Source organism: Aythya ferina (genome assembly GCF_964211825.1).
Source record: "Aythya ferina genome assembly, chromosome: 7".
Classification (NCBI taxonomy): Eukaryota; Metazoa; Chordata; class Aves; order Anseriformes; family Anatidae; genus Aythya; species Aythya ferina.
The window spans coordinates 29,670,270-29,697,885 of NC_140302.1; the positions used below are offsets into that span (position 1 = coordinate 29,670,270).

Below are 27,616 nucleotides of genomic sequence, written 5' to 3' on the forward strand. Positions count from 1 at the left end.
TTTCATGTTAACTTGGTATCCAGGTTTAACTAATTGTACAGCTTATTGGCGTCTTGATATAATGGTAGTCGTTTTCGTTAAAGTTGTTTTATCAAAGATAAAGTGTGTGATGTTAATAAATTCGTGTTGCATTTTATTCTACTTTCCCTTCACATTCATATTTTTAGATTAAACTATGAATATGGAATAATGAGAAGCTAGAGTAATAGCTTCTATTAATTCTGGGCAATTCCTTCCCATTTTGCATTAAATTTAGGTGCAATACTTGCTAGAATGTGACAAATGGCATAATTTAATATATTTAATAGAGTGCCTACTGCATAACTTGCAAGTTAATGTCTTGGATCTTTTGTTTCCCAGTGTTCTGGTGTAGATTCTTATCTCTAGTCTGGTAGGACAATCAGTTACTTGAATTTTGTTACTACTTATGTTGTGATATTCTCCAATTCCATACAGTGATTTCCTGAGCTTTCGCATGATAAACATTCATTTTGTTTTGTGTTATCTTTAATTTCTGTGATTATAATCACACCATCTCAGTTTATCTTTTAAGATGGAATTCAAAGTCTTCCTTACAGTTCTTGCTTTAGATGTGATGATGTCAGCCTCACTTGGAATTTGGGCAGTATTGTAATTTTAGCTTGAACTTCTACCCTATAAGGCAATTTTCCTGTTACCAATAAGGTAAGTAGCATCAGAGTCATCTCCATTGTTCCATGAATTTTAATTAAAATGAAAAACTATTTATGCTGAATACTACCAGAAGTACACACATTCATGGTGCTACCCTGTTTGTTTTAAGTCAGTTACCTTAATTATTAATTAGGTCAATGAAATGAAATTCTTCCTTAGATGCTATGAAGTGAACAAATACAAGCTGTCACTGAGAGAGCAAGTTCTAACTGTCACTAGCAAAGAAATAATATCTATTTATAAAAGGTTTATGATCCCATGGATTGTATTTTGCAAAGTAGTTTGAGAAATTGATTTCTGTGCATGTCTAGTTATTAAAGGTAACAATTTAATCAGTGTATTTGACTAATCAGCTGGAGTGCTAGTGAGTATGTACAGCTGCTCTGTTTTTTAATCTATTATATCCATATGGATACTCAAATTGTTACTGGTACATTATGCACATATATAACATTCTTTCATCTTCTCTATTCTTCTTCCACACACATGAAAAGTAGTCACTGATGGAAAATTTAAATGGAAATATCTAAGAATTAAGGATGATGCATGCTGGCTTAAAAAGTGCTAATTAGTTACACTTGGTACTTAAAAAGTAATTATGCAATTTGCCCAATATGAAAAGCTTTGGTGCCATTATATGCTCCAGTAATGGCTCTATCGTTAAGTACTTACACTAAATCAGACGTAATAGATGTGTATCTGGTTGATATGTTGTCAAAATAAGTATTTTTACTGGGTTTCTGTTGTGGAAGAGAGATTTATAATGAATTATATGATTTTTTTTCTAAATCCTGGCCTGAGGAACACTAATGTGTTCACAGGGGGAGGTATTAAAGTGTAGGCATTTAAGTCCAATGATCCTGTTTATAAATAACCTCATTTTCATTAACATTAGCTTACCCAAAATATGTGGAAAAAACGGTTGACTAATCTGTCCACACTTTGCTCTTAGATAGTAAACTATATAGTTTTTCAAGTCAGGTTCTTTCGTGTTTATTCGTAAATCATTTAAGATAATGATAATAATAAAAAACCAGTCTGCTCTGTAATCCAAAGAGAATGGAAGATTTTATGTCAGTATATATCTGAAATACAAACTAACTTATCACTTCTTTATGCATCTCTGTTGGTTTATATTTCAATCTCCATTTCATATCAAAAGCAAAATTTTACAGCTTATTACTACAGAAAGAATCTCTACCCGTGCTTGTAAGAAGAAAATAAATCAGCTTTGGAGCATTTTTGAAATTTGCTGTTGATGAGTTTTACATGCTCATTAACTGTGACACTAAGATCAGTGGCTTAAAGGAATTTTAAAGGGAACAGCAACATCTAACAAGAAAAAGTTGGCAGAAATAGCAGATAAGCCCGATACAAAGACTTTTTTTTTTTTTTTAACTCGTTTCTGAGATTGAATACATTGTGTAGCGATGAGAGCAGTGCAGCTTCCTGGATGATGACTTTTGTGGGTTTGGCTTACTAGAAACGCCATAATGAGTCCTAAGATGTGTTTTAAAGTGGAAAATACCTAAGCAATATGGAGAACTGGGAAGTCAGTGCAAAGCTGAGCATCCGCTGGGAAACAAACTGAGCCTTGCCATCTTTCTGAATAGAGGGTTATCTGAAAACTTCAGTTTATTCTCATCAAATCTCTGACTTGATAAAGTAACCCTTTGTGATCGGTTTCATAAAATATTAGCAGGAATGTCTGTTCTGAGATGAGAGCGCTAGATTGACCTGCCTCCTTTAATAAGCAGAGGGGCTTCTCCTTCTGCATATTTGGGGGGCCTATTTGCTTTATTATTATGACCTTATTTTCCCCTGCATTAATCCCCACTTACAGTTCCAGTGACATTTAGAGTATGCACACTAGTCTTCTTGAATATTGCCACATTAACTTGGAATTGACACCTCCTGCAAGCCTTGCAGCCTAGTTGTGATCTGTGACATATTCTGAGTGTAAGAACAGCCCCAAACAGGTCATAACTGAAGAGCTTTGTAGCCTTGTTTTATAACTATCCATTTTTTTTCCCCGAAGTGACTTTTTTTCATGGTATAAATCTCCATCTGAAATAATGTTTTTCAAACTCCTGTGAAAGCATTGCCCTGAGACATCATTTCAGAAGCATCTGTTTTTACAACAAGATAGTCTACGGAGTGCTAGGGCCCAGCATAAGAACTGTTTTATGTTACTTAATGTGATTGTGTTGTTCCATGTCTGTTACATCCTTTGAGTTGCTTTCCTGAAAGATAAATCTGCTAAGGAAGTGGTGGTGGTTGAAAACCCAGGTGCAGCTTTGTTAATAGCAAGCCAGATTCCAACATGACTTCACCCATGTGGTGGTGGTGGGTAAAGGACACCTGGTTGGTGTCTCTGTTTTGTCTATTGGGAATTTAATTTTGTGCCCTAAAAACAAATGAACAAACAAACAAAACCAAACAACACAGCCAACTCAACCAATCTGCTGTTTCAGTGCATTCACACACGTAAGTGTTATTATGGCAAATGCATATTAAGGCATTGTCTGTTCTTTTCATCAAGTTTTACAAATGGCCAATACCTTTGTTAGGCAACTGTTTGTAAAATCCTTGATTTGACATCTTTTCCAAATTTGTCTTTTAACCATCTTTTAACATAACTAACTCCAGAGGTAGTAATTCTGTCTGGCTATTTTGTGTTTAAATTAAGGACGTAGAAGTAATTTCACATCTTTTAGACCAGAGAACCGACTGGTTCAGCCAAATTCACAGAAAAAGAAGGAGGAAAAATCTGCTCTTCCTTCATTTCTGTCAAGTATTCACACTTGTGTGCATTTAAGGGATACAGACTGCTCTGTGCTGCGAGCTGCTCATTCTTCTTTTTGATCTGGAGACTTGAGTCAGTACCTGACTCCAACAAATTAGATTTATCAGTTTCTCCAGTCAAGGTTATCTGGTTTTCTGGAATCTTAAATTTGACACTCACTGACTGGTCATAAATAACTTTTTTTTTTTTTTTTTTTTTTTTTTAGGCAAAGTTTTCTCTTTTCAAAATGAGAAAAATGGTGCTTGGAACTTTTGCAGATCTACAGCTGGGACTTCTTGATGATAAGCTAAATTATGCCATCCATCCTTTATTAGTCTGACTTCTCAGGATTATGAGTGTTTTACTCCACGGTTCTTATTCCAGTTCTGAATGATCTCTGAAGATTTCTCTGCATTCACCACCCTGATCGATTTCTTTTTTTTCCTTTCTTTTTGTTCTCTGTTGAATCGTGTCTGACAGCTGAGTTGTGGCAATGCTTTAGGATGTTCATATCAGTGCTGAGCATTTAAAAGTCTTTCCAACACTCTAAGATACAGAAGCAGCAGACTTAGAAGTCATGTAAAAACTTTTAAGATCACTGTGTGGAAGAGGACCCAATTCAAGTTTATTCATAAGAGATATGGCTCTGTGTTCTGCTTTTATCCATCACCAGGGGCTGTTTAAAACTTGTGCTCTTTTTATGCAGGCATTTGTGCAAGGTAACCTGTGACCTAACACGTGTAGCCACCCCAAGTTCTAATGGATAGCAGGTGGTGATTCAGAGCTTCCTTATGACTTATTCATAAATCCCAGTAGTCACTTGTGCCAACATATTAAATGCATTACCAAAGGGGGCTCTTTCTGATTTTGAAGCAGGCAGATGTTGTTAACCTCATTTGGGCTGTTGCCTTATCTCGTATACAGAGGAAATGCGCGTATCTTTTATGTGGACTAAGCTGCAGTTTGCTGCTGAGGAAATCCAGGCTCCTACAGGTCCATATGGCTGTGGATAGCATACAAAAAAAGCTGGATAATTGAAGAATATGGGAAATTACTGGTCTGTTCGAACATGTAGTATGTGTTTACATCCTATGAACACTAACATATAAATGCATTTTTCCCTCTGTTATATATTGGCTACTTAGAGGCATAAATCTACTTCTGAAGATCAGTATGTTCTGTCTTAAATATCTTTATTTGCAATTCTGCCATGTACTTAATTACAAGACATTGGCCTAACTTCCTTCAGTTTTCTCAGTTACCACCTAAACCTAAAGAATCCCTTTTCCACCTTTTGGCATGTGCAGAGTTACTTATGTGTATATAGCACTCTCACTAATAAGTGTGATCTGAGCTGTAGCTCAAAAGCACTAAGAGCCTTTCAACAAGTTTCTGAAGATGAGCTTTGCTAGCTTTGCCCTTAAGAGCCAATGCCATATGCCTGCAAACCTGTGTCAGATGTAACATGCTCAGGAGTGGCTGTTTCAGTGATTGAAGTGTGTTTTGTGGTGTAGTTTTGTCCAGAAGAAGCCAGTTCATATTGCAGGATTGCTCTGCATCCAAGGTGTTTGTGGTGAGAGAGGAGGATAAGATTTACCTCAAAAGTGTACTCTTGGTTTGAATTTGAATGCTGATGTAGATGAATGAGTTGCGTGAATTGAACTGCTATTCCTGAACTTAGCTCACAGGTTTCCACTCATTCCAACTCTGAACATACAGGATTTTATTTACAGAATTTTGAGTTTTTTATTTACGCTTGTTTTACTTTAAAAAGCAAATAAGTATGGTGACTTGACTAAATACAATTCTAATGTGGGATTTTATTAGGTGAAGCTGTGTACATTCTGCTATGAATTCTTTTTTGTGTCACTAGTATGTGATCAAAAAAAAAATACAATATTTGCATCTCCTTTCTAACAACTAGGAACTCCTGAAGCTTTTTACCAAAATATTTAAGACAAGAACTAGGTCCATTGTTACTCAAATTTCTAGGTCTCTTCAATTTTCAAGATGATATGGGGTATCTATTTAAATTCAAGAACTACTAGTAAATACTTCCATAAGGCTCACTCACCAACTGAAAGCTTTTTAAAGCAGCCTTGTCAGTTTAAATTTCCTAAAAGTATCGTATGTAAAATGATATACATGTGCTGTATAATCTTATCCTCAGTAAACGGATTTGCAGCCTAAGAATTTCTGTGAATTGGAACACTTGGATCCTCAGGCTGATTCAAAAAAAAGCATTTTAAAATGTAAAGGGATTAAAAACTTGTATTCCCAGTGACTTTGTAAGCAAAGACTTAACTTATTTTCCAACTAAATGCAAAAGCTGACATTAGGCAGGCAATTCCCACAATCCAGGCTGAAGAAGCTCTCTCGGTCCTGTGTATAGAGATAATTTTTAGAGTTGGTACTTAGAAGCAGCTGTTTTATTAAGCTACTTATCTGGGGGTAGAAAACAACACAAGAACGCATCAGGGTGCCCACCAGCAGCTCACCCAGCCTGCGACTGGCCTCCTTGACCTTGATGGAGGAGCGAGAGAGAGAGTGGGATCTGCTGCTTTTGGGGTTGGAAGGTGTAGGGAGGTGAAGCCAAGTGACCTCTGTTCGAGGTGGTGCTTTCGTTGGTCTCTGCTGCTGGGGGAGTTGTGTGTGGGCTGGGCTCCTGGGCCGGGGGAGTGGGATGAAGGTGTAGGTGTTGTGAGCAGTGAACAATGTTGAGAAAATGCACAGAGCAAAAGGAAACTCTACACGAGTATGTGGTCTGTTTTTTAAACAAAACCAAACCCATGAACAATCATTTATTTACTCAACCTACTTTATTGGCCTTGATCTGTGTAGTCACTGAAAGTTCCTGAACTACCACGTTTTGACGAACACTTCTTTTATTTAATTTCTTCCCTTGAAATGTTACTTATTAAAGTAGCTGTATTTTTAAAGCCCAAGTGTTAAACATTTGTTTCATAAAGTGATGAATTAAACATCAGCTTGTTAATTGTGTATTTTGAAATGCCTTAAAATACGTAGTCTTGATTTTCCTCTCCTTGAATGCAGTGATTTTCCTCTGCTTGGAATTTTCTGTGGCTTTATTTATTTGTTTTTCTATTAACTAAGAACACACATCCATAGAACTCAAAACTGCAATACAATAAAACACAATAAAAGCTTGTTTTGAGGATGAGTCGACAAGCCCTCTGGCTCTCTCTAGGCACATAACACTTCAGCTTCCTTACTGAAGAGCCAGGTTGAGTTTGCTTTAGCAGTAACAGGTTCCAGTTTCATCTCATTGGCCTTGGAGAGTTGTGGTCAAGGGTGGCTGAAGCTCAGCTGAATGATTTAATAGCACCTTCTGGTGAGTAATCAGAGTGAAAAAAGTGCTCATGGTGACTGAGGTGCTTGTTTAGAAATGTGTGCAGGAAAAAGATATGATGTACTTTGTACAGGACAATTTATTTAATGTTTTCTTTTTGGCCTTCCTGTTCAAGAACAGCTTCATCTCTTTTGTTATTTTTACTCATTGCTGGACAGACGATGATAAGATCTAACCAAAGAGTACCGATACCAAGAACCTTGTGTCAGAAATCAAGGTTCAGCTGTGCTGTGAGGGGATGCAGTGTTTAATCTTGTAGCAGCATTGAATGGTGTTATGTCTGTAGCTTTGCTTCCACTTGCTTTGATTACCAAAGCAACATTTTGGTAAGAACTTGGTTTGGAAACTGAGTCATACAGTGAAAGAAGACTGTGCTGTATTTGGGATTTCAAATAATTTGCAAAATTGAAGGTCAGCTGAAAGTTTAAGGAAAGTTATTATTTTTTTTTTTTTTTTGTGCTGTGACTCGTTGTTAATGTATTAAGTTTGTGTGAATTTATCATTGGAATGATTTTCTTTAAAAGAGAAATTATTTTTGGATTGATAAACATGGAATCAATTTTGCATCTGTATTAGCTGATCAATTGCAACTTCTGAGTCTTGAGTTATTTGAGATGCCAGCATAAAGTGCAAATTTTAGCCCCCAAACTGAGAGGCAAATAAAAGCATTCATCCTATTATTATTCTTATTTTTCTTTGTTAGAGGTTTCTTTTGACCTGGATTCTAGATCATTTTTGAAATAAAATTTGTTTTTGCTAGCTTGCCATATCTGCTCACTTAATTCTGCATGTAGCTAAACTTTCTGGAAAAAAAAATCAAAACAACATTTAAAAAATAATTTTACTCACCTCCTATTAAAATATTAAAAAATGAATTGTTAGAATCCAACTGTGGGTGATGTAGAGGTTGCTGTGTACGTCAGCACAAGGAATGGGGGACTGGAAAGTTACTCAAGAAACATCCAGGGGAGCAGGTGAAGGTCGCATAGGCAAGAAAGTTGATTCTATTTAAACATGATTGGTTTCAGTTGTCTGTCTTGCTACACTAAAAATCTTTCTTCAGCTAAGAACTTCCTTTCCAGATAGCAGTCTCTTTACACAAAGCAGTGCATTTCTGTCTGAATTTGCTGTATGTTGCAGTTGGATTTGAAGCAATTGTTGCTGTTTGATGCATCTTTCAAATGCCTCTTGTTGAAATTCCATCAATGCCAGGAACCTGCTCTGTGCTTTACTGTTAGAGATGACTTGTGCGTGTGGTGACCAGGGCAGTTTAGATTTGTTCTGATGCGTTGCAAGAAACCACTAAATGACAGCTGAAATAGTTAAATGCTGACGGGCTTCGCTGAGGGCATCTTTGTAGGTTGGCGCATTAAACATTTTAAGTATCTCCTTCGAATGAGTCTGTCTCATTCTAGAGAGGACAGGGTGTAGTTTGCTGAGAGCTGGGGGAGCCCCTCCATCAGTGTGAGCTGTGGTGGGTTTGCTGCTGGCCTCTCTCCTTTGGTGTGGGATGCATGGAATCGAAGATGGGGCAGAGTCAACTCATGCCTCTCATTATCCCTAACTTCAGCTGCACAGAAACAGTTATCTGCTCTAGGGCATTTCACTACCGTCACTTCTCTAAGCCTTAGGGTCACTGCTTTTTATTATTATTATTATTTTCCTGACCCTATTTCAGAGCAATAGCTTGCCTTCTAGTTCCTTTTGCTCTTCTTGTTCTCAGCAGCCTAATTTACTGGCTTTGGACTTCAGCGTATGGCTTTATTGATTCCTGATGTTTTTTGGGCACTGTGCTGCACAGCAGAAGCTCCTCTCCATGGACAGGCATGGTTTGTATTTATCCTGTCACCATGAATAGTGGGCACCTGTTTGTAATCTCTTCTGCTTTGTGCCAGAACTGTGTGAGAAAAGACTATCAGCAGCTTTGAGAGCTTCTCGTAGCAAAGTGAGATCATCAGCCTGAGAGAGGGGAGCGGGTGCAGCCTGTTACCCCAGGCGTAATGGAAGAACTGCCGCTCGTGTGCAAGAGACTTCCCATCACTGGTAAGACAAGGCAGACTGGCTGTGTGCTGTGCCTGCTCTGTGTCTTTTCCATTTCATAAGGATGACGTGAACAGGCTCAGCAGAGCTCTGGTCCCACAGGGGAGGTGTCCTGCCTTGTATTGAAAGGCAAGTGGGTCATTCCAGGCAGCGTTCTCCTACCCGGGTTCTGCTTTTGTGGGAGGCTGGGCAGCCGCGGCTGTGTTAATGCATGACAAATCCCCTTACGTCCTCTTGCCTAGCTCCAGGTATGTCTTCTGAGCTGTACTGATCACTGCCTTCCTAAGCTAGGGCACAAAGGGTTTGGAAATCCCAGCAGGATCTCTAATGTTGTTGTTCAGTGAATTGGCAATTTCCTTTTCAAGACAGGATTTGAAGGGACTTGATTTTTCTGTTGTAGGTTATGTGCTTGGCAGAAAGAAACTCTAGAAGAGTATTTTCTGATTCAGTGATCCTGTGGTGAATACACCTACGGAGTGTTATACTGAAGAACTTCAGAGATTTTTTTTTTTTTGTCATTGTGCTAATATAGTACCTCATTTAAGCCCTAAACCTGGATCAGACTCTGTGTAGGACAACATGTGTGGACCCAGTAGTTTTTTTCCCCCCCCAACAGGGACACACAGACATGGATCAGGTTGTTTTCCAAATGTAGAGGCTACCTGTCAGAGATTCCTGATAGTTTTGTGGTGCATACCAGCAGTTTTCCACTTTTTTTTTTTTTTTCTTTATTGAAGGGGAAGGAAAAAAAAGGTAATGAGGGAAGAAAAAAAAAATCTTAATGAGTATGGGCTGGTTTTTCTGAAAGAGGGTGTTAGCTCTTAATGGTTCGAGATCTGGGTATCAGCTGTGTGGGAATTTGGGAAGCAATCAGGTAGAATGTGGCAAAAATATGATAGCAACAAAAGAGCTGTCTTAGCAGCTGCACTGCCTGAGGTTTTGTTCGGGAACTGGGAGCCTCTTGTGAAGAACAATGCGTGCTGGTGGGAGGTGGAAGAGGAGAGGCATGGCTGGTGTTCGTGTAAAAAGAAAAAGTTGGAAACCAACTTCATTCAGGTGGGCTTAGTGATGCTATTTGTCTTTTTCCTTCTAGATTATTATTCCTTACACTCTCAGAGAGGGGGAAATCAAAGTTTAATTGTGAAATGCTCCCAAAGCAGTGTGCAGTAATGCAGCTAGCGGGAGCTGGGGCTTGCAGCCTCGTGGAGGTATTCTCCTGCCAGGTGCACCCCGTCCTTGACAGATACATGGTGGGATGGGTTGGTGTTAATTGGCCTAAATGATTGAAAGGAGAAGGCAGCTGCTTCCTGTTGAGAACAGGTGTTTATTAAAAACTTGTCTTACAGAGAAAATGAGAAATTGGGGAGTAGGTGATATGCTGGATTTAGAGCATTCGGTTGGTACCTCAGGAAGCTTAAGTTAAAACCCTGAACTAGGTCACAAAGGAAAATGGGATTGAGAGTGATGTACAGTAGAAAACTGGAGCAGCGCCTTTCCTTTTTGCCAAGTATGTCAATATGCATTGTCTGCGTGCTTTGTTTTGTGTCACACAACTTCGGGTGTTTTATGAAGTTTAATGTTAGAGAAAGTTGGGTATTTCTTATGACACTTGTGTATGGCTCAGTTTATGCATGTGTGTGTATATATATTTATGAAGTACATACAAATATATAGGAATATGTTTGTGGACTTCTGTGCCTTGTATGGTAAATAAAAATAATAAGTACCTTTATCCTTTCTTATTTCTAACATTGTTATTAAGTCAAAACCTGTAGACAGTCTTCCTTTAATGTGGACGCCACTTAGGACTGAAATCTATTCTTGGTAGGAGTGATGAAGTTAAAGACATTGTCAAAAATTATTTCTGTTACTTTGTTAATGTGCTCAACTTTGTCATTTTTAGAAACAGAAGTCTGCTTTGTAGGAAATAAAAGAGAGAGAGCTCTACCACTTAAAGAAACGTAAACTGTAACATTGACATTTTTAAAGTACTAGGGTTAATGTAAAATAAGATTACCCAGAAGTAACATACTACAAACTGGAATATTCAATAGCTACTCAGGTACATGCCTTTAGGAAATGAAATGATGAAAATATTGCTGCAGTTACATAAAAGTAAGCAATAGTTGTTTGACTTCTTGGACTCTAGCATTCACTATAATTAAATTAATCTGCAATACAGAGAAATAGGTGATGTTTTATATCAAATGCCAATTTGATGTTCTATCAATTCTTAATTTTCAGCATAGTGGCAGGTGTATTTTTATAGGCAGAATTTTGGATGACATCTGTGAACTAGTCTGGGCATTGCTGTTAGACGTTGTCTGTCTCGTGTGATTTTGTCCAACTATGATACTAAAATAGATGCAGAATATGTGTATTATTCAAGACAGGAGAGATGAAGCTACATTTCTTGAAGTTTTTCCAGGTCAGTGGAGGATATTGTGCTATTTTCGGTATATTTTAAAAGTCATTTAAAAGGATTCAATTTCGGAATTGGGATGAAGAGGACCAGGGCCACCTGGAAAATATTGGCAAGATTCAAGCCGTTAATTGGTGTAGCACTACTGTAAAAGCATGCGGTTCACTGTTCGACTCTGTAGTTTGACTCAACTGCATTCAATTTCACAGTCTTTCCATTAATGCGTTAGATATAAATCCATCTGCCGAAAACAGTATTTAGTAGTTTGGATTTTTTTTAGCAGGTTGTGGTTAGGTTTTCATTCCCTAGATATAAAATAAAAATCTTTCTGATTTATGGTTAAACCTCCAGAAAATGGCCAACCATATTTCAATAAAATACCTGTTTTTGGGTACCTGTGTTCTGCAGTTAGGTTGTAATCTCTAAGAATCTTCTTGTTCATCTTGTGGATATGGAATAAGGTCCTTTGAAGTCTTACTAAAATAAGAAAAGTATCTATAGTTATCTATATGCTCATCAGGGCATATAACAGCAGCACAACAAAAGATAGAGGTGGTGAGGAGTTTTCCTGAAGATAATCCAGGTAATTTGTTAGAAATCTGTGTGGGATTTTCTTCTCATTGCAGAATGTGAATTTCGTTATTTAAAAAAAAAAAAAAAAAAAAAGGCTAACAATCCACTGAAGGGCAATAATGCATTTAACGAGAGATTTCTGAGCTCTGGTCTATTTTTCCTTACTGTCTCTCCCAGCAGTCAGCCTCCTCCTAAACTGTTTATCATGCTGGCTGCACTCTGCTACTCTCCCTCATACTATATTAGTGTCTTGGCAGACCAGATTCTGTTAGGCTTTGCTGTCCTTCTCAATTTATTTTTCAGGTTTGAGCCCTCTCAAGAAATTGCTGCTATTCTTGGAGACCTTCCATTGCTCCAAAATCTGGGTTCATGTATGTAGTTATAAAAATAAACAAATACTTGGTAGCAGTGGAGAAAATGATGTTTCTTTGCGTAAATACACAGCAATCAGCATTTGGTTTGTCTGTTAGATAGCTGTGGCTTATTCTTATACATTTTAGAGAATATTTCTGTGTATGTTGAAGACAGAAGTCTCGTTCTGACTTTCTCAAGATCTGTACAGTGAAACTAATCTCTCAGGATTTTTTTTTTATCTGCTCCAATTATAAATCAGGTTGTTGCATGAAAATAGTCCGATCACTTGTGCAGTCAGAGTGATGCTGTGCCAGTTTTTCACCTCATCTCTTGGCCTCTGTTCGTCCACAACTCTGGAATATGTTTTGTCAGAGCAACTTGAAGTAAAGCACTTTGGCATATGTCGTCACTGGAAGCTATCAGGGAAATTGCTCTGCATGCATAAAAAGTAGAAAGCTTTTTCTGTACGTGTGTCAGTGTTCCTCCTTGGACTTCAATATTAGGGTTTTCTTCTACCTCACAGTTCCGTGTGCTTGTTCCTCTGATTCACAACACTGGCATTTGGGGGCTGCCCAGTTTTAACCCCCATGTGAGGTGGCTGAGAGGCTGGCTGTGCTGTGGGAACCTTCCCTGTGCAGGGCCTCGACTTCTCATCTTGTTGGCACTGGCTTTGTGCCCCTGCTTCCGAAGTCACTATGAATGAGAATTCAAAACCTGTGACTAAGCTGAGTAATTGAAAAATAGCTGTTATGGAAAATGGAGGCATTTCTAAGAACTTCACAATAAATGTATGCAAATAGGTTTTCATATTTTCTTCTGGAGTTCATTGATTTTTTTTATTATTACTATTTTTTTTTCAAGTAGGGTTTCTCATGGCTTATGGCAGTGTGTCGTGTGGCCAGAAGTGACAAACTTTCAAGTGAATGCTTATACAAGAGAGTCAAAAATAGATTTTTCCCATTGAGAAAATGATTATGGATGAAAATTTCCATGCAACAAGGTCCTGATTGTGCGAGCTGCATCGATCCTGTATAATAGCATCTGAAAAAAATAGCACTGACTGAATTGGAATCAAATTTCTGCACCTCTGTAGGCATAATTAACTTCAGAAAGATGAGCTAGAGCTTCCTCTGGAGGAAGGTAAGCAGTCACAGGGAATAGCAGGTTGCATACACACTGGCATGCAGCAGGGCAGTTCTTGGGCTATTTACACCGAGGCCAAGCAGCAGCAGTAAGTGCAGGAAAGAAACAATTCTTTGTTTCTTTTGTGCTGGCCAGGATATGGCTGGAGTATGGCTGATATTTTGTGCTGCAGTTATGTTGGAGAAGCTCTGGAGGAGGGAAGTCTTGGAAATGTGATGTGAGGAATGCTGGAATAACTTGTTTGAGTCAGGGAAGAGAAGCCTGGGTAGGTGTTCGTAAAAGGTGAGCAGACAGGAAGGGATTAGCTCGCTTTCTTCTGAGCAGGGCATGAAGTAGTCTGTTTAAGTAGAATTGAGAGAAAAATAAATTGGACGTTTAGAGAAACTTTCTAACAATAAGGATAAGTCAGTACTAAAATAGATCACCTAAGAAGATTGCAGACTCCTGTCACTGGAATTATTAAGAACAGATTAGACAAATAATTGGCAAGAAAGGTTTCAGTGTGCCTGGTCCTGGCCTGGTATAGGGAGTGTTAAAACTCAATGTCAATGCAAGGGTTTGGGGAGAAAAAGTCATGGACCAACTAAGGGAGTAGAAGAAAACTCGCAAGTGCCCTCGTATGGTATTTCCATAGTCATTTTAATTTACATTTAATGTTCCTAAATTGTCTTCATTTTCCCCACTTCATGTGTCTTCCAGATCTTCATGGGACTGTGCCCATTTCTAGCCTCTTTATAGATCCCTTGTAAGGGCTTATGGTCACACCACTGTGATGCCCTATTGTAAATGAGCTGCCAAGGTCTATGTGCCATGGGTATTATGCAGAGGAGGGAAGAGATTCACTTTATTTATTTACATGTTTACATAAGTGAAAATACATTACCTGAGTAAGATGCCTGGTACACTTGCAATTTGAGAGCAATGTCTCCTGTTAATGCAGTTGTCTTTCAGCAGTTCTTGGAATCGCTACAAAAATGGAATATGGAATAGCAGCCATTTTCAGCCACAGTAAATGAGGAAGGAAAACACCTGCTGAAGTTAAACCTTGATGTTCTGTACCACTCAAAGATGATGTATCACTGCAATCTTTAATAAAAGAAAAAAATAAATTGTCCTTGAAATACCGAATATTCTGTATGGGGGGGAAAAAAGGCCGATGTGTCATTTTCATTTTGTGTTTCTTAAATTGTTTTGGAGCTTGGTTTTCTTTGAAATAAATTAGAAGGGTTAGAAGGGGGAACTGGAAACTTGAATTAAGTAGTAGGGATGTTTTACAAAAAAGAACTGTTACTTTTGTCAATGAGTGAAGTTGAACCTACTTAAGAACATGTTTTTAATTAGTCGATATGTGACAAGTTGTGAATGTTCTTACTGCTTCTAAATATACATTTCTCTATTAATGCAGAGCAGTGTGTAACAAGTAGAGGAGTGTGACTGGCATACACAAATGTTATCTTCATGTATTAAATATTTATTCTTCTTGATTAGTCACTGAAGGAAAAATAGAGCTCCGGTATATTCAGTGTCTTCTGTTTTAACATCCATTATGAAAAAATTAGCTGACAGCAAGGTTCTACAGGAAACATAAAAATGCAGGAAAATCAAATGCAAGTTCTTAGGATCTTTGTCAGGTACTAATCAATACTTTTGCCTGGAAAAGTGTTTTTTTTTTTTTTTTTTTTTTTTTTTTAATTTGGATACTTTACAAATTTCAAGGGTGGGGGTTAGGGGGGGGAGGGGGGAATCCTTTTATTTCCATAAGTGTGAGTGGCTCCTGCAGGCACCTGGGGCTGTCTCCCATGTAGCAGTGGTTTGCGTGTCTTAGCTGCTAAGGGTTCAGTTCAGGCTTTTGAAAGTTATACGGGTGTCCCTTGCGATGCCTCCATTTATTGTCCACAAAGTAGTTGCTGCTTCCTGTCATGGGTGAGAAATGGCCTCTTGGTCTGTTTATTTCCTTCTGGTAACATAGTGAGCGCTGATTCTGGCTTGTCCTATAAGGTGGTTCAAAACTTTCCTTCTTTCTTAATTAAATGTTGATGTCTTGAAGTTTTTTTTTTTTTTTTTTTTTTTTTGCTGTTTTTTCCTTCAGCTTGCAACCTGAAAATGCTGCCCCTGTGTTTATGGAGCATTTGCTCTTATAACTTTGAAGCACAGTTATTGTTTTTCAGTTTTAAATAACAATTTTCATAAAAAGATGGAGAAAAGATATGGAGCAGAGTTTTCTGGCAATAAAGAGAATAGTCCTTGGCTGATACCCTGATACCTGTACTGAGCTGAATCCGTATGCTTGGTATAATAAAGTCTGTATGCTGTCCCTGATATTCGGGTATATCTGAAGTAGGAGTTACAAAGTAATCCAGCACTCCATGAAAGTATTAACAGAAATATGACACTAATGTAGAGATAAGTGAACCATAACTCCTTTTATTTAACAGTGAGTATTTGTAATATTATGAATACGCGTTATAGCTTCTCCCCCAGTAAGCCTGTGTTACAGCTCGGTCCTCTGTCCGTCCACCTACCAGCAGCTTTGTAGGTCTCCATGTGCCTGGCACTTTGAAACATGGTGTCTCGGGGCAGGGCTGTGTGGGAAGACGCATTGTCACTAAACTGGGGTGCTGCAGGCCCGTAAGTGGATCTCTAATATTGCCCCGTTTGATGACTTCTTATTGCTTTTTGTTTCTTCTTTCTCTCTGAGTCTCTGTTCCACTGCTGACAGAAAATACCTGATGACTTCTCAGGTTTAAATCAGCGCTCCTTTCTGGAAAAGATGACAATATCATTCTTTTGCAATAAGATTACAGGAGATGACATGATTGCATTTTTCACACATCTATAAATATTACAGTCAGAAAGGACCATTTTAATAATCTATTCTGACATCTTATGTATTGCGGGCCGTAGATTTCATCTCCTTCTTCCCCTTCATCTCATTCTCCTTCATTTTACTCTAATAATTTCTGAATGAAGTAGAACATACTTTTCTTTTTCCTTTTCTTGAACTGCATTGGTCTTGATTTAAGATCACTGCAGTGGTAAATATAAATGTTACCCATATGAATTGTAATGCAATTATATTCACCATTGCATTGCAGCAGTGCTAATGTTCCAGGGGAATACAGATTTTCCTTTGCATTGCTTTTGAGTGCCCTGTGTTGACTTCAGCCTCTAGCCCTTGAGTTGCTGGTGTGCTTCTGTCTGCTGGATGAAACAACCTGTGGTGCCACGTGTCTTCTCTGTGGGTTGCTGCTGTTGAGCTTGGTGAGCAAGTAATCCGGGTTTATGAACGCTGGCCTGCCATGTGACATGACAGTCTGCAGCATCAGCTGCTCTCCTGGGAGTGCTGTTTGGAAAGCAGAAGCCTAAGTAGGATAAACATTTTTCTGGCTGTCCCCTTCTTTTGAAGGCCTCTTAGAAATGAGCAGGTGTGTGCAGGCATTGCTCTGGGTTTTCCACTTCTGTGGTGCTCTTATAGCCCTTCCCTTGCCAGTGACTGGACACCTCTCCCATGTAGCATAGGCAGTTATGGCCGCGAGCACCTGGCTATATGGGATATTGCCCTCCATTTGGTAAAAAGTTGTGTGAAGGTAATGCTGCTTACCCATTTACTGTTTACAGGATTTGGGAGTTGGTAATGCTTGGAATGAAAAATGATACAGAGAAGTTGTTGGTATATCTCAGGAAACTTAAAGAAAGGGCAAGATAGAGGAGAATTAGTTTATTGGAAATAGAACAGCCCCTTTAGCTCACTGCTTTCCCAGGCCATTACTACAAAACAATGTCATGCTCTTATTTATTCTTTATTTTTAGCACAGTGCAATAGCTGCTTCAAAGGTTATCTACTCCTCTGAAAAACTATTTATCAAAAAGTATCAGCCCAGGTGAAAAGGGAAATAGTTTGAGCTTTGCTAGTGCCAAAGGACTGATCTAATAAAAACAATTCTTTGTCACCTCTGTTGCATTATAGAGCTACCAGGAAGCCAACAGTCATGCCTGTGAAAGTATACTATTTTATACTACTTTACTGCAGTAAAGCAAATGTTTTGTGGCTTGCTCTGGAAGGAGAGACCATCTGTATCTAAACCATATGACAGCACTAAAATTATTTTGATTGGCATTTTATGCAGTCCTGCCTTTTTTTGCCACAAAAATGCGTGCACACACTCAAGCATAGGATCTCATCCTGTAATTAGGTTCTACTAAGGGCTAAGCATCGATAACAGTAGCTTGATTTTAAAATCTGTGATGCGTGACTTAGTATCAACCTATGACTTGTTGTCTGTGTTCTCCATTGTCCAGGTTACCAGCACTGCCCCCTCACGCGTTGCTTTGCTTATCCCCTGCCCAGCATTTGTACAGCACTTGCCAGGAACCATTGCTTTTTGGGAGCATTGAACAGCAGCACTCAGACCAGCTCAGTGCATTAGGTTTTACTTGAGGAAACTTTCTCTTGTCTGGAGAACTGCAGCATATCTATTTTTATCCAGTCTGTTCATGTTGCTAGCTGTTTGTCTGCTGCTTTTTGTTCAGAAACATAAAATATCTTACTGATACTGCTTTTATTCCTTGGAAATGTTTCAAAGCACACTTATTTGGACAGCTCCCCTTAGTACAGGGCTTTATCCTATTTCATCAAAAGGAAGTGTGGTGGGAAAAAAGATTTTCATTGAAACCACCAGCGGCTAGAACAGAGTGGCTCACAGTGTGCCTAGCCAAAGGAGCTGGGTCTTCCAGGGCAGGTGAAGGAGCTCGTTCAAAAACCTAGGAGTTCATGTGTACCCTGTCTTGTAAATTCCTCTTTCTTGCTCCCTTGTTTTTATTTCTTTCTATGTATTTAGGGATTTGTGATTGGAATGACAGACCTGTGTTAATAATTATGCATTTAGAGTTTGATATGAATGAGTTCAAATGCAAATAAGTAATTTTCTCTAGGTATGAAAGGGAATATTTTTGAACTTTATGTATAGAGCTTCAAAGATAGTAAGATAGCAGATACTGAATTCCTTTTCAGCTGGACTCCTGGTAAGAAAAATTGGCTGTCACTTGGCCAGTTTGATTAACGTTGCCTCTAAGCGACTTAAGTCCTGTCATTTTGTAAAGAAATAACAGCAAATAAACTGATTTATTTAGTGATGCTTCTTCTTCATCATTATCCTTCCACACTGCAGTGAAAGAAATGAGTGTATCTGAGTATGTGTTTGCATCATTGGTCATTGTTGTAATTTTGTAAAGAGCAGGATGGTCAGTTTTCCTGATGATGGAAGGTTGCCAGAGGTGTGCTATGGCCTGAACTACAGAAGATAATTATGAAGGATGCAGAAAATAGGGCAAATAATGAAGCTATAGTATGCCAAAAATACAAAGCTATTTCAGAAGGCTTTTATGGTAATAAATTATTGAATTTCATCTGCTATTTTAGCAATCTGTTTAGATTAATGTGAGGTAATGTATGTGAAAAGGGTGTGTGTAGGGAGGGGGATCAAAGTTCTGCACACATAGCAAAGAACCTTGAACTCTGTTATCACTCAGAACAGCTAGTTGTGTTTAAAAATGTCAGCACAGTAGTTGTTGAAAGAGCAAATAAAATGTTAGGGTTGGAGTAGAGAAGAAGCGGAAATCATTATTTTGCCACTGTACAAATTTATGGTTCCCTTGCATCTTGAGCACAATATGCTGATCTTTGTGTTGATCCTCAGGATATAGGAGAGTAGAAAGATTTATTAAATAAAGGCAGCAGGGATGACCAAAGTTAGTTACCCCATACAAGAAGCAGCAAACTGAACAAGGATTTCTCAGGACAGTGGAGAGAAGGGAGAGAGGCAATGAAATTTGCTGTTTTGGGTGAGACAGAGCATGTGAACAGAGTGCTGTGGTTCACCATCTCTCTGAACACCAGACTAAGGACATCAAATGAAATTGGCAGAAGGTATGTTCAGGTAAAAACAGTTGAGATTGCACAAGAATTAATTCCACATATTAGACGAAGTTCTACATTCCAGATATTTTCAGGAGTTTACATGGGCACGTTCCTAGGAGAAGCATTAACCCCAAACCGGTATGCAGGCACAGCATCTGCCTGAGAATGACCCTGGGCTGTAAGGCATTGCAGGTGGTACGATGCTCTGGGCGGTCCTTGGAGGTATTGAACCCAGGTATTGAAACTCTCTTGCACGTCTGCTGTAGACTGCTGTTGGAGGCAGGATGCTGGGCTACGTTGATGTTTTGGGCTGACATTGCATGGCTGCTCATACTGTGCAAAAAAGCAAATAGATGCAAAGTACTCCTTTGAAAAAGTAATCAAACGAATCATCAGAAAAATACCTTTATGTTTGCATAGATCCATTTCAACTGTAGGATTACTTAAATTATATGTAATATCTGCATTACTGGTCAAGAAAAAAGATGTCCTGTGATTGAAGATTAGGGGAAGAAAATGATAGAGAATAATTAGCATTCTACTTTCTATAGGCAAAAATAAAAAATAGTGACAAATATAAAAATAGACTTAACTCTTTCCTCTGCCCACAGTTTTCTTTCCATCCAGAAAGAATCTGTTAGCATCTTGATGATACCTGTTTTGTTTGCTTAAGAAATGTCTCTGCTATATTACAGCATTTTTTTTTTTTTTCTCTTGTAGGTTAACAGAACCTTCTGGATATTTAACAGATGGACCAATAAATTATAAATATAAAACTAAATGTACATGGTTAATTGAAGGATAGTAAGTATTCATTTTCAAAGATTAAATTTTCTGACAGTTTGGTACTTTGTATTTTAGAGATCTAAAGAATGTGAGTTTAAGTTGCGTCTGGATATAATGTAAACAGTTTTTTTTTTTTAGCTTAAATGTTATAAAGATTATAAAAAAAAAAAAGGGGGGGGGGGATTTTCAGGATTGTTTAGTGCTGGCCAAATTACATTGCCATCCTAATTGCTGGCAAAAGTTACAGTGATATTGGAATTTGGCCAGTGCTGCAGGCTCTCAAAATCTGATGATAAATTTGCAGCCTGTTGGAGTACCTTAATGCAAGTCCCAGAAGTGGTTACAGGATCCTGTGATTTAACTCATTATCTTACTCTTCAGTGATAAATCAGGAATGTCTTCAAGTATAGAATGCTTCCAGTCTACTAATTTTTTGGTTGTATGTTGCTCGGAAGTTAGTTTCCACAAACTGTTTTCTTCTTTATTCCAGTTTTCCTTACGTACTTTGTTTAAAAATCATATTTTGTCCATAGTTCATACAGCTTAGATGTTTCATGTGTCTGCTGCTAATTTTCCAGCTTATGCAGCACAGAAACACAGACATGCACGTAACAAGACACGCACTGGTATGACTAACTGCTAAGTGCACAACTTTGTTAAATTTCAGTGGGAATTTTCTCCCCAGGCTATTGATCGGGATTTTGCTGAAGAATCCATCTAGCTCTGAGTTCCGCTAAGGCTGCAAAAGAAAATTACTTCTATTCTTCATATATCCATGTTGTTGTTATCTCATTACAATTCTCATTAGACTTTTCTTTTTACACAAACTAGCAGACGAATAGCTGTGCTGAACTACAATACACTGAAGTGGAAGTGTGCCTCAGGACTGTATATAAATGCTGCTTTGAAGTTGATCTTAACTCTGTTCCTCCTCTTTGCAGGAGATGGGAGAGTGATTAGCTGGAGGAAACAATATCCTGCACAGTGTGTGGGATAGTAATGCAACCCAGTAACGTGGTGCAAAATGTCAATGCATGAGAAACTCACATACATATAAAATGATCTTCCTTAAAAAATGGACAAAACCAAAGTTCTCTCACTTTGGTTCTCTCAAAGCTCTCTCGTGCTTGTTCTCTCTTTCTCAGAAAGTTTTCCAGTGATGAACTGCACTTGAGCCTGTCAGTAGGAAAGCAGAACATTTACAGTCCCCATCCAGATATCTCCCAAAACCTGGTGAAAACTGACCCCCAAGGTGTGATGGGAAACTGCTAATTCTAGAAAACAAGGGGAGGTGCTACACTGTATCCTGTAATAGCTGCAAGTGGATACTCCAGAAGACACTAAAGACTTAGTTATAAAGACAGTTTTATTGGAAGGGAGTGTTCTTCTTGACTTCTATTTTTATTTTTTTTTTTCTTTTATTTTAAGTTCCTGTAGGACAGGGTGATGTCAAACTCCCTGAAGGGCCAGTGGAGTTTTGCTGTACATTGCATAAGTGCCACAAAGTTCTGCCTTGAAACAGTAACAAGCATGCGAATACGCGTTTTGAAATGTATTTAGAAATATTTTCATACTTAACTAGTAAAATAAGCCTTGAAATATGAAAAACAAACTATCAACTCTACCCTCTTGCCTTTCATCATTAATATTACTTGGTATTTTAAATTTGTGTATTAAAATTTTTTACTTTCAGTCACTGATACAATACTGAAATGAAGGTTTATAGGGAGTTTTCTCTTGAAGGCTCTTTAAACCTGATAGTCCTGACATTGTAAAATAAAAGTAATATAATAAAATGAGATATTATAATGGCTTTAAATTACAGGTTTTGAACACTTGTTAAAAGCCTCATGAACTTAAGTATCCTGTTAACTACAGGGATTATTAGACTTGGTTGGCAGATGTTATTATAAGAGTATTCTAAGATAAAAACGAAATGTTTGCTTGCCCTACGTTTTGCTCTTTAACTCAAATATTTTGTTAGTACTCTGCTTTAATAAAGTCATGCTTTCATGATCAGTTTTGTTGTAAGTTCTGTATTTTATGAGTTGAATACTACTGCAAATAATTTTTTATGCCAATGTTGTTGTTGTTCTTCTTTTCCAGTCCTAATGCAATACTGAGATTGAGGTTTAATCACTTTGCCACAGAATGTAGTTGGGACCATATGTATGTATATGATGGAGATTCAATATATGCACCTTTAATAGCTGTATTTAGGTGAGTGTATTTATTAGCCTTTCAATCCAAATAATCATATAGACATTGTTAGTTTCAGGGGAAAAGTAACATCAGAGGTTTTAATTTCTTGGATAGTTCCCCCCCCTCCCTCCCCCCATTAATATTCTGGGGACATGAATGAAAAGTTATACCTGCAAAAATTGCTGTATAAATTTCCAAATGCTTTGGTTCGGGGATCATAGCATAAATTCCTTGTGTGGTTTGTAATCCATGCAGTGTCAGTATTAAGAGGTAATACTCATAGATATGCAATCAGAAATCTACTCTCCAGCAGACTTCCAATAGTGACTCCTACATTTTAATGTGCATGAAATGTGGCAGTGGCCACTAGTGTCAGTATCTTATTCTATTTAAGGGAGAATTGTAATTTGTGACTCAGGCAGTATTGCGTTACTTGTAAATTATAAAGAATAGCTACTAAATGACTTCTAAATTTATTTGCGAAGGGAATTTATATGAAGGCTACTCCTAAGTACTATTTTTTTTTTAGTGCTTCTTTAGATTGCTAAACTGGGCAATATCACCTGAGTTGTTGATGAAATTACCAACTTCTTAAAAGTCCTGGAACTTGCTGTCAACTGAAAGGATGGGATTTCTTTGCTTTTTGTTAGCTGCTAAGAATTGTAACTCTACTAAATCTGTTTTCAAATTAATGCTATCTAGAATCCTTGTAACTCTTTGTAATGAGTAGTTTGTAGTTTAGAAATAAAACCAACAACAGTAAACAGTGAACTTAACTAATACTGGATAGCTACCAGTTATTTGCCTTCCAAATAATGATAAACAGTTGAGGTCAAATATTAGATCCAGGCACAGAATTTCCTATGTGTCTAAGAGACAAAAAGCAGGCCATATCAATTTCAACTTGTTTCCTCCATTCCTGGATTTAAGTGGAATGTTTCAGTTGGTTTGTTCCTACCATTCCACTAGTATTTTGGGAAGCATTCCAGAAAGGATATTCTAGGCAAGCGGGCTATAGTTCATTAGAGTTTTATTGAAGGTAGTGAAGACTAATATTCCATATTCCGTGCCTGGGCAGTTGAAATGAGGGCAAAGGATCATAATCCTTGGAAATCAGTAAAAGTTTTATCTTTTGAAATACTAGTTCTTTTAGCAATGCAATGTAATTTCTGTCCCATATTGTACGCTTCTTCCCCCCGCCCCCATGGGGCAGAAATTGTATTTCATTTTGTTATGAAATATTGATTACGCTGCCAAGCTTTAAGAGACACTAATTGTGTAGATGAAAATGGTTTCTGCAACAAAGCTCATCTCATCTCTCTTCCCTGCCCAGCTATTGCAATCTACATCTTCCCTGCCAGTTCTCAATGTGTGTTATGTGACTGCTTACCCTGCGCTCCTTCTCCTCCTCCCCAAAACTGCACAAAGTTGCAAAGTTGTTAAATGCGTCAGTCAGGAGCCGACTTGTAGCATGAATGGAAGGAAAGAGAAGGTTCCTCTTCCTGTATTCTTCAAATTTCTTTCTCTCTCTTTTTTTTTTTTTTTTTTTTTTTTTTTTCAGTTTATTGGTTGTTAATGTTTTCTTTAGGATTTCTCTAACTTTTGATTTATGCTCATAATGTGGCACTGTTTTATGCAGGTGACCTCTTTTGTTAATATATATTGCTTATTTTTTCTGTGTTAGTCTTTACTGAAAAAGAGAACATTTTTCTGAAGTTCTAAAAAATATATATATATTTTGATTTGAAATAACGTTTTCATGGAAATTAATTGTATTTTCTAGGTTTAAAGTGTTTTTAATAAGATAACCTTTTTCAAAATTAATGTTTTAAAAATTACACTGACTGTACATACACCCTCAGAATAATCTGATGTGAAATTTTGCATTAGTATGTGGGAGGGGAAGCTCTTCCGTTTTGTTTCCCTGGAAAACGTGGCATAAAATTTCAGAGGCCTGGGCAAGTTTTGTACACATTTAAAAAACAAACAAACAAAAAAACACCACCACCAAAACCCTACTCGATTTATAAGTTACCTTGTCTGTATAATTAACAACTGGAATACATCACTTTTTTTTCCTAAAGACTGATTTAAAAAAAACATCATTTATTATTTTTATTTTCCAGTGGTTTAATAGTCCCTGAAGTGCGTGGGAATGAAACTGTTCCTGAAGTTGTTACTACATCTGGCTATGCACTGCTACACTTTTTTAGTGATGCTGCTTATAATCTAACTGGATTTAACATTTTTTATTCGTAAGTATTTCTTAAAAAGTAATTCCTTTGATAATTAAACTATCATTCCTTTTAGGAAAATGACAAACCCAAAAGCAAAAAAAAAGCAAAACCAAGTTATGCTTTTTTTTATTTCTGAAACTAAGGTGCTAGATGTAATGAGTTTTGTTAAGAGAGTAGTTAAACCAAAACAAAAAGCAACACAGTGGATCATATTGTTCTCTGAGTGCAGCTCCATGGACACTCTAAGAGTATGTTTGTCCCATGCCATATGGAACTAGAAAGTGTTCCCCTTCCAGTATTTATCCAACACACAAAGTTGTCATATGGAATAGAAGGGAGATTATATCAGCTGTCACATAGATTCCCTTCTCTTTAACTGGAGTCATCTGTTGTCTGATCTTTTTTTTTTTCCTTGCAGAATGTGCTTTTGTGGATTTTTGACACCTTCACCAAAGTCTTCCATTTATTTCTGTGCCCACCCACAAGGGTTGTATTTCATTCCTTTTCTACCTTTAGGGTACTTTCTATCATCTATTTTGGTCTATCTTGTACCTTCATAATTCATAACTGGACTGTTTTTTTTTTTTTTTTCTTGATGAAATCTAGTTTGGTATAGCTAAGCTTGCTTTCCTGAAGTCTGCTTTTGACTGTCAGCAGCCCTAAAGATGCATACAATAGACCTGTGCCTCTTCCTTATATGTACCAGCTGTTTTCAATTTCTGTCTTAATCAGAACATGCTTGTGCCACATGACGTGGTGCATCATTACACGGGATGCTTGGTTCATGAGAGGATTGCTTGGTCCTGTTGCTCTTGTGATAGTTCCTGTGATTGCAGATATTGTTCCTTTCTTTTAATCCCTTCAGATTCTGAAATACCATTTTAAGGGATACGATTGCCAGCACTGCACTTCAAATGTGGCAGTACATAAATTTTCGTGTCAGATTCTTTATTCATTTAAAATTGCTGTTTGCTTTTCTGACCATAGCTTTGTTCTCCTTTAAGTAAAGGGTCTTTAAGTTTTCTGTGGGAAGATTGTTTCTATAATTTGCAGCCATTTGGCAGCCTTTCACCAGATAATAAAAGTTTGGGAAACCTCTGTAGACATGTGGTATTAGAAATGGCAGTCTAGAAGGCTGGGTATTTTCAATATTTTTCAGTTGACATCAGTAAAATGCAGTCACCTGGCAGACTTCCTAATGTAATTAGATATTTTTTTTTTTTTCAGTTATCCCTGAAGCTTTTATTGCACTTTTGTGTTTGTTTTGAGAGCAAATGGCAGTATGACATGGCATTCTTAAGAAATGAGTTATGTGCTCGGCATTCTTTATGACTTGGTAATATGGTGCATGCTATATGTTATTACATTATTACTTTGTAAGATTTAAAATAAGAGAAAAATCTTCCAGGTTTTTAATTCCATTACCTGTACAGGGGAATATATAATTTATGAAATTTTATGTACTCTGTTCTTTTGTTTCCAATGTTGCAATGAATACTTTTCTTCTTTTTTTTTTTTTTAAATGAGCCAACATTAACTCTTTTAACTCTTTTTGTGCTGAAAGAAATACCAAGCTGTGATTGCTTGTTATGACTGCATTAAATTTTGTTTGTCATTCTGATCTGCTTTACTCTGCTTCTGTTACCCTCTTTTTTTCCTTAGTTTGGTACCCTAGTCAGCTTTTTTACTTCATCTTGGCAGGCTACTTGTGTTCTTTTATTTGGGGGAAGACAGGAGTGCAGCATCTGTGACTGAAATGCCATGCCAGCTGCAAACAGTTATTCCCAAACAATGTGTTCCAGAACTTTGTGTTCTTGGAGTTAGGCGACCTACTTCCAACTCTGTCTATCCAGTTTTTATTCTTCTCTTTGTGTCCTTAAAGGAGCCTGTAGGAGAGGGGATGCTTTTAAACTGTTCCTATCTCTGTTACTGGAAAGATTTAACTATTCCCCTTCCCACAGAATGCTGTCCCTGTGAAGTCAACAGGAGAGGTTTCTCCAGCTGTGTTATATTTTTTGTGCCATTAACGGTGTTAATGCAATGTGTAAACTAGGCAAATGTCCTCAGGATGCTTACAATTCAGAAGTGGAATTTTCTTTTTCCCCCTTTTTTTCAGTAGTATGACAGAATCGGTCCTCGGAGGTGGTCTTCAGAAAATGAAAACACATCTCCTGACTGTCTTATTGCAAGTAATTTTGGTTAAAGGCCCACCTTGAACAATTCCTACCTTTCTCAGTTCTTTCTTCCTTCAGTAAGAGCAAGGAATGCTGCAAACGGTGTCCAGCTCTCCCATTTACAGGGAGGAGCCTGTGTTAATGTTGCCAGGGATTTGTAGCAACAGTTTATTCGGAGTTTCAACCTAACCCTTCCCTGTGAGTCATCAAAGGAGATTTCAGATCCTTTCTGGATTTCACGAGGCACTTGCTGCCTGAGATGCATACGCTGTTCATGGAATCTCTTGGACCCACGTACACCAATGTCCTTCATTTCTCTTGTCTCCAAGGAATTGTCTACACTTCTGGAACCAACTAGCATAGTTTAGGAGAGTCCAATTGCCTGTGATCTCAGTGTTTGGTAGGGTGTATCACAGAAATGCTAAATCCCAAAGCCGTCACCAGTTTCTTCCAGCCTAATCTTTCCCATTCTTGCATCTTTGACTCTGGAGTTAACAAGGCAAGCTTAAGGTGGCTCTGTTATTAAGGATGTAGTGCTGCCTTTACATAATTTCAGGATATTAGCCATCTTATACTTTTTCCTTATTCTGTTTTTCCTTTATTTATTTATTTTCCCTTGGATGTTAGACATTATCTTGCCTTATAGCACGGAACAAAGCCAGTCAGAAAAACCCACTAAATATATGTGTGTGATGCAGAGTTTGAGACTTAATTCTACTAGAGATTCTCCTGTTCTGACTTGTCACTAACTCTCTGCAGCAGCAGAGCTCAACTGTACTAAAATTCAAGCAACATTGTGACCACTTGTATTAAGAGTTTTGCTCTCAGCAGTTGCCCGTTGGATGCCTATTCACCCTACAAAGCTAATTTGTAAGCCCATTAAGAGTCTACTTTTGGAAAAGTGCTGTTTATACAATAGG

General features: G+C 37.8%; 1 protein-coding gene across 16 annotated transcripts in view; it reads left to right on the plus strand.

Moving 5' to 3' along the window:
• ATRNL1 (attractin like 1) overlaps window positions 1-27,616 on the plus strand; it is a 493,132-nt gene that overhangs the window by 22,062 nt on the left and 443,454 nt on the right. For 15 of the 16 annotated variants that reach the window (XR_014694966.1, XR_014694967.1, XR_014694968.1 and 12 more), the window contains 3 exons: window positions 20,018-20,101; window positions 22,190-22,303; window positions 24,412-24,540. Coding sequence is in view for 13 of the 16 variants with exons in the window: in XM_084525843.1 (XP_084381969.1) it covers window positions 20,018-20,101; window positions 22,190-22,303; window positions 24,412-24,540 (327 nt within the window). In the remaining 3 variants the exon portion in view is untranslated. Of the gene's footprint in view, window positions 1-10,298; window positions 10,396-20,017; window positions 20,102-22,189; window positions 22,304-24,411; window positions 24,541-27,616 lie in introns of those variants that run through there. The other variant, XM_084525841.1, reaches the window with a different exon arrangement.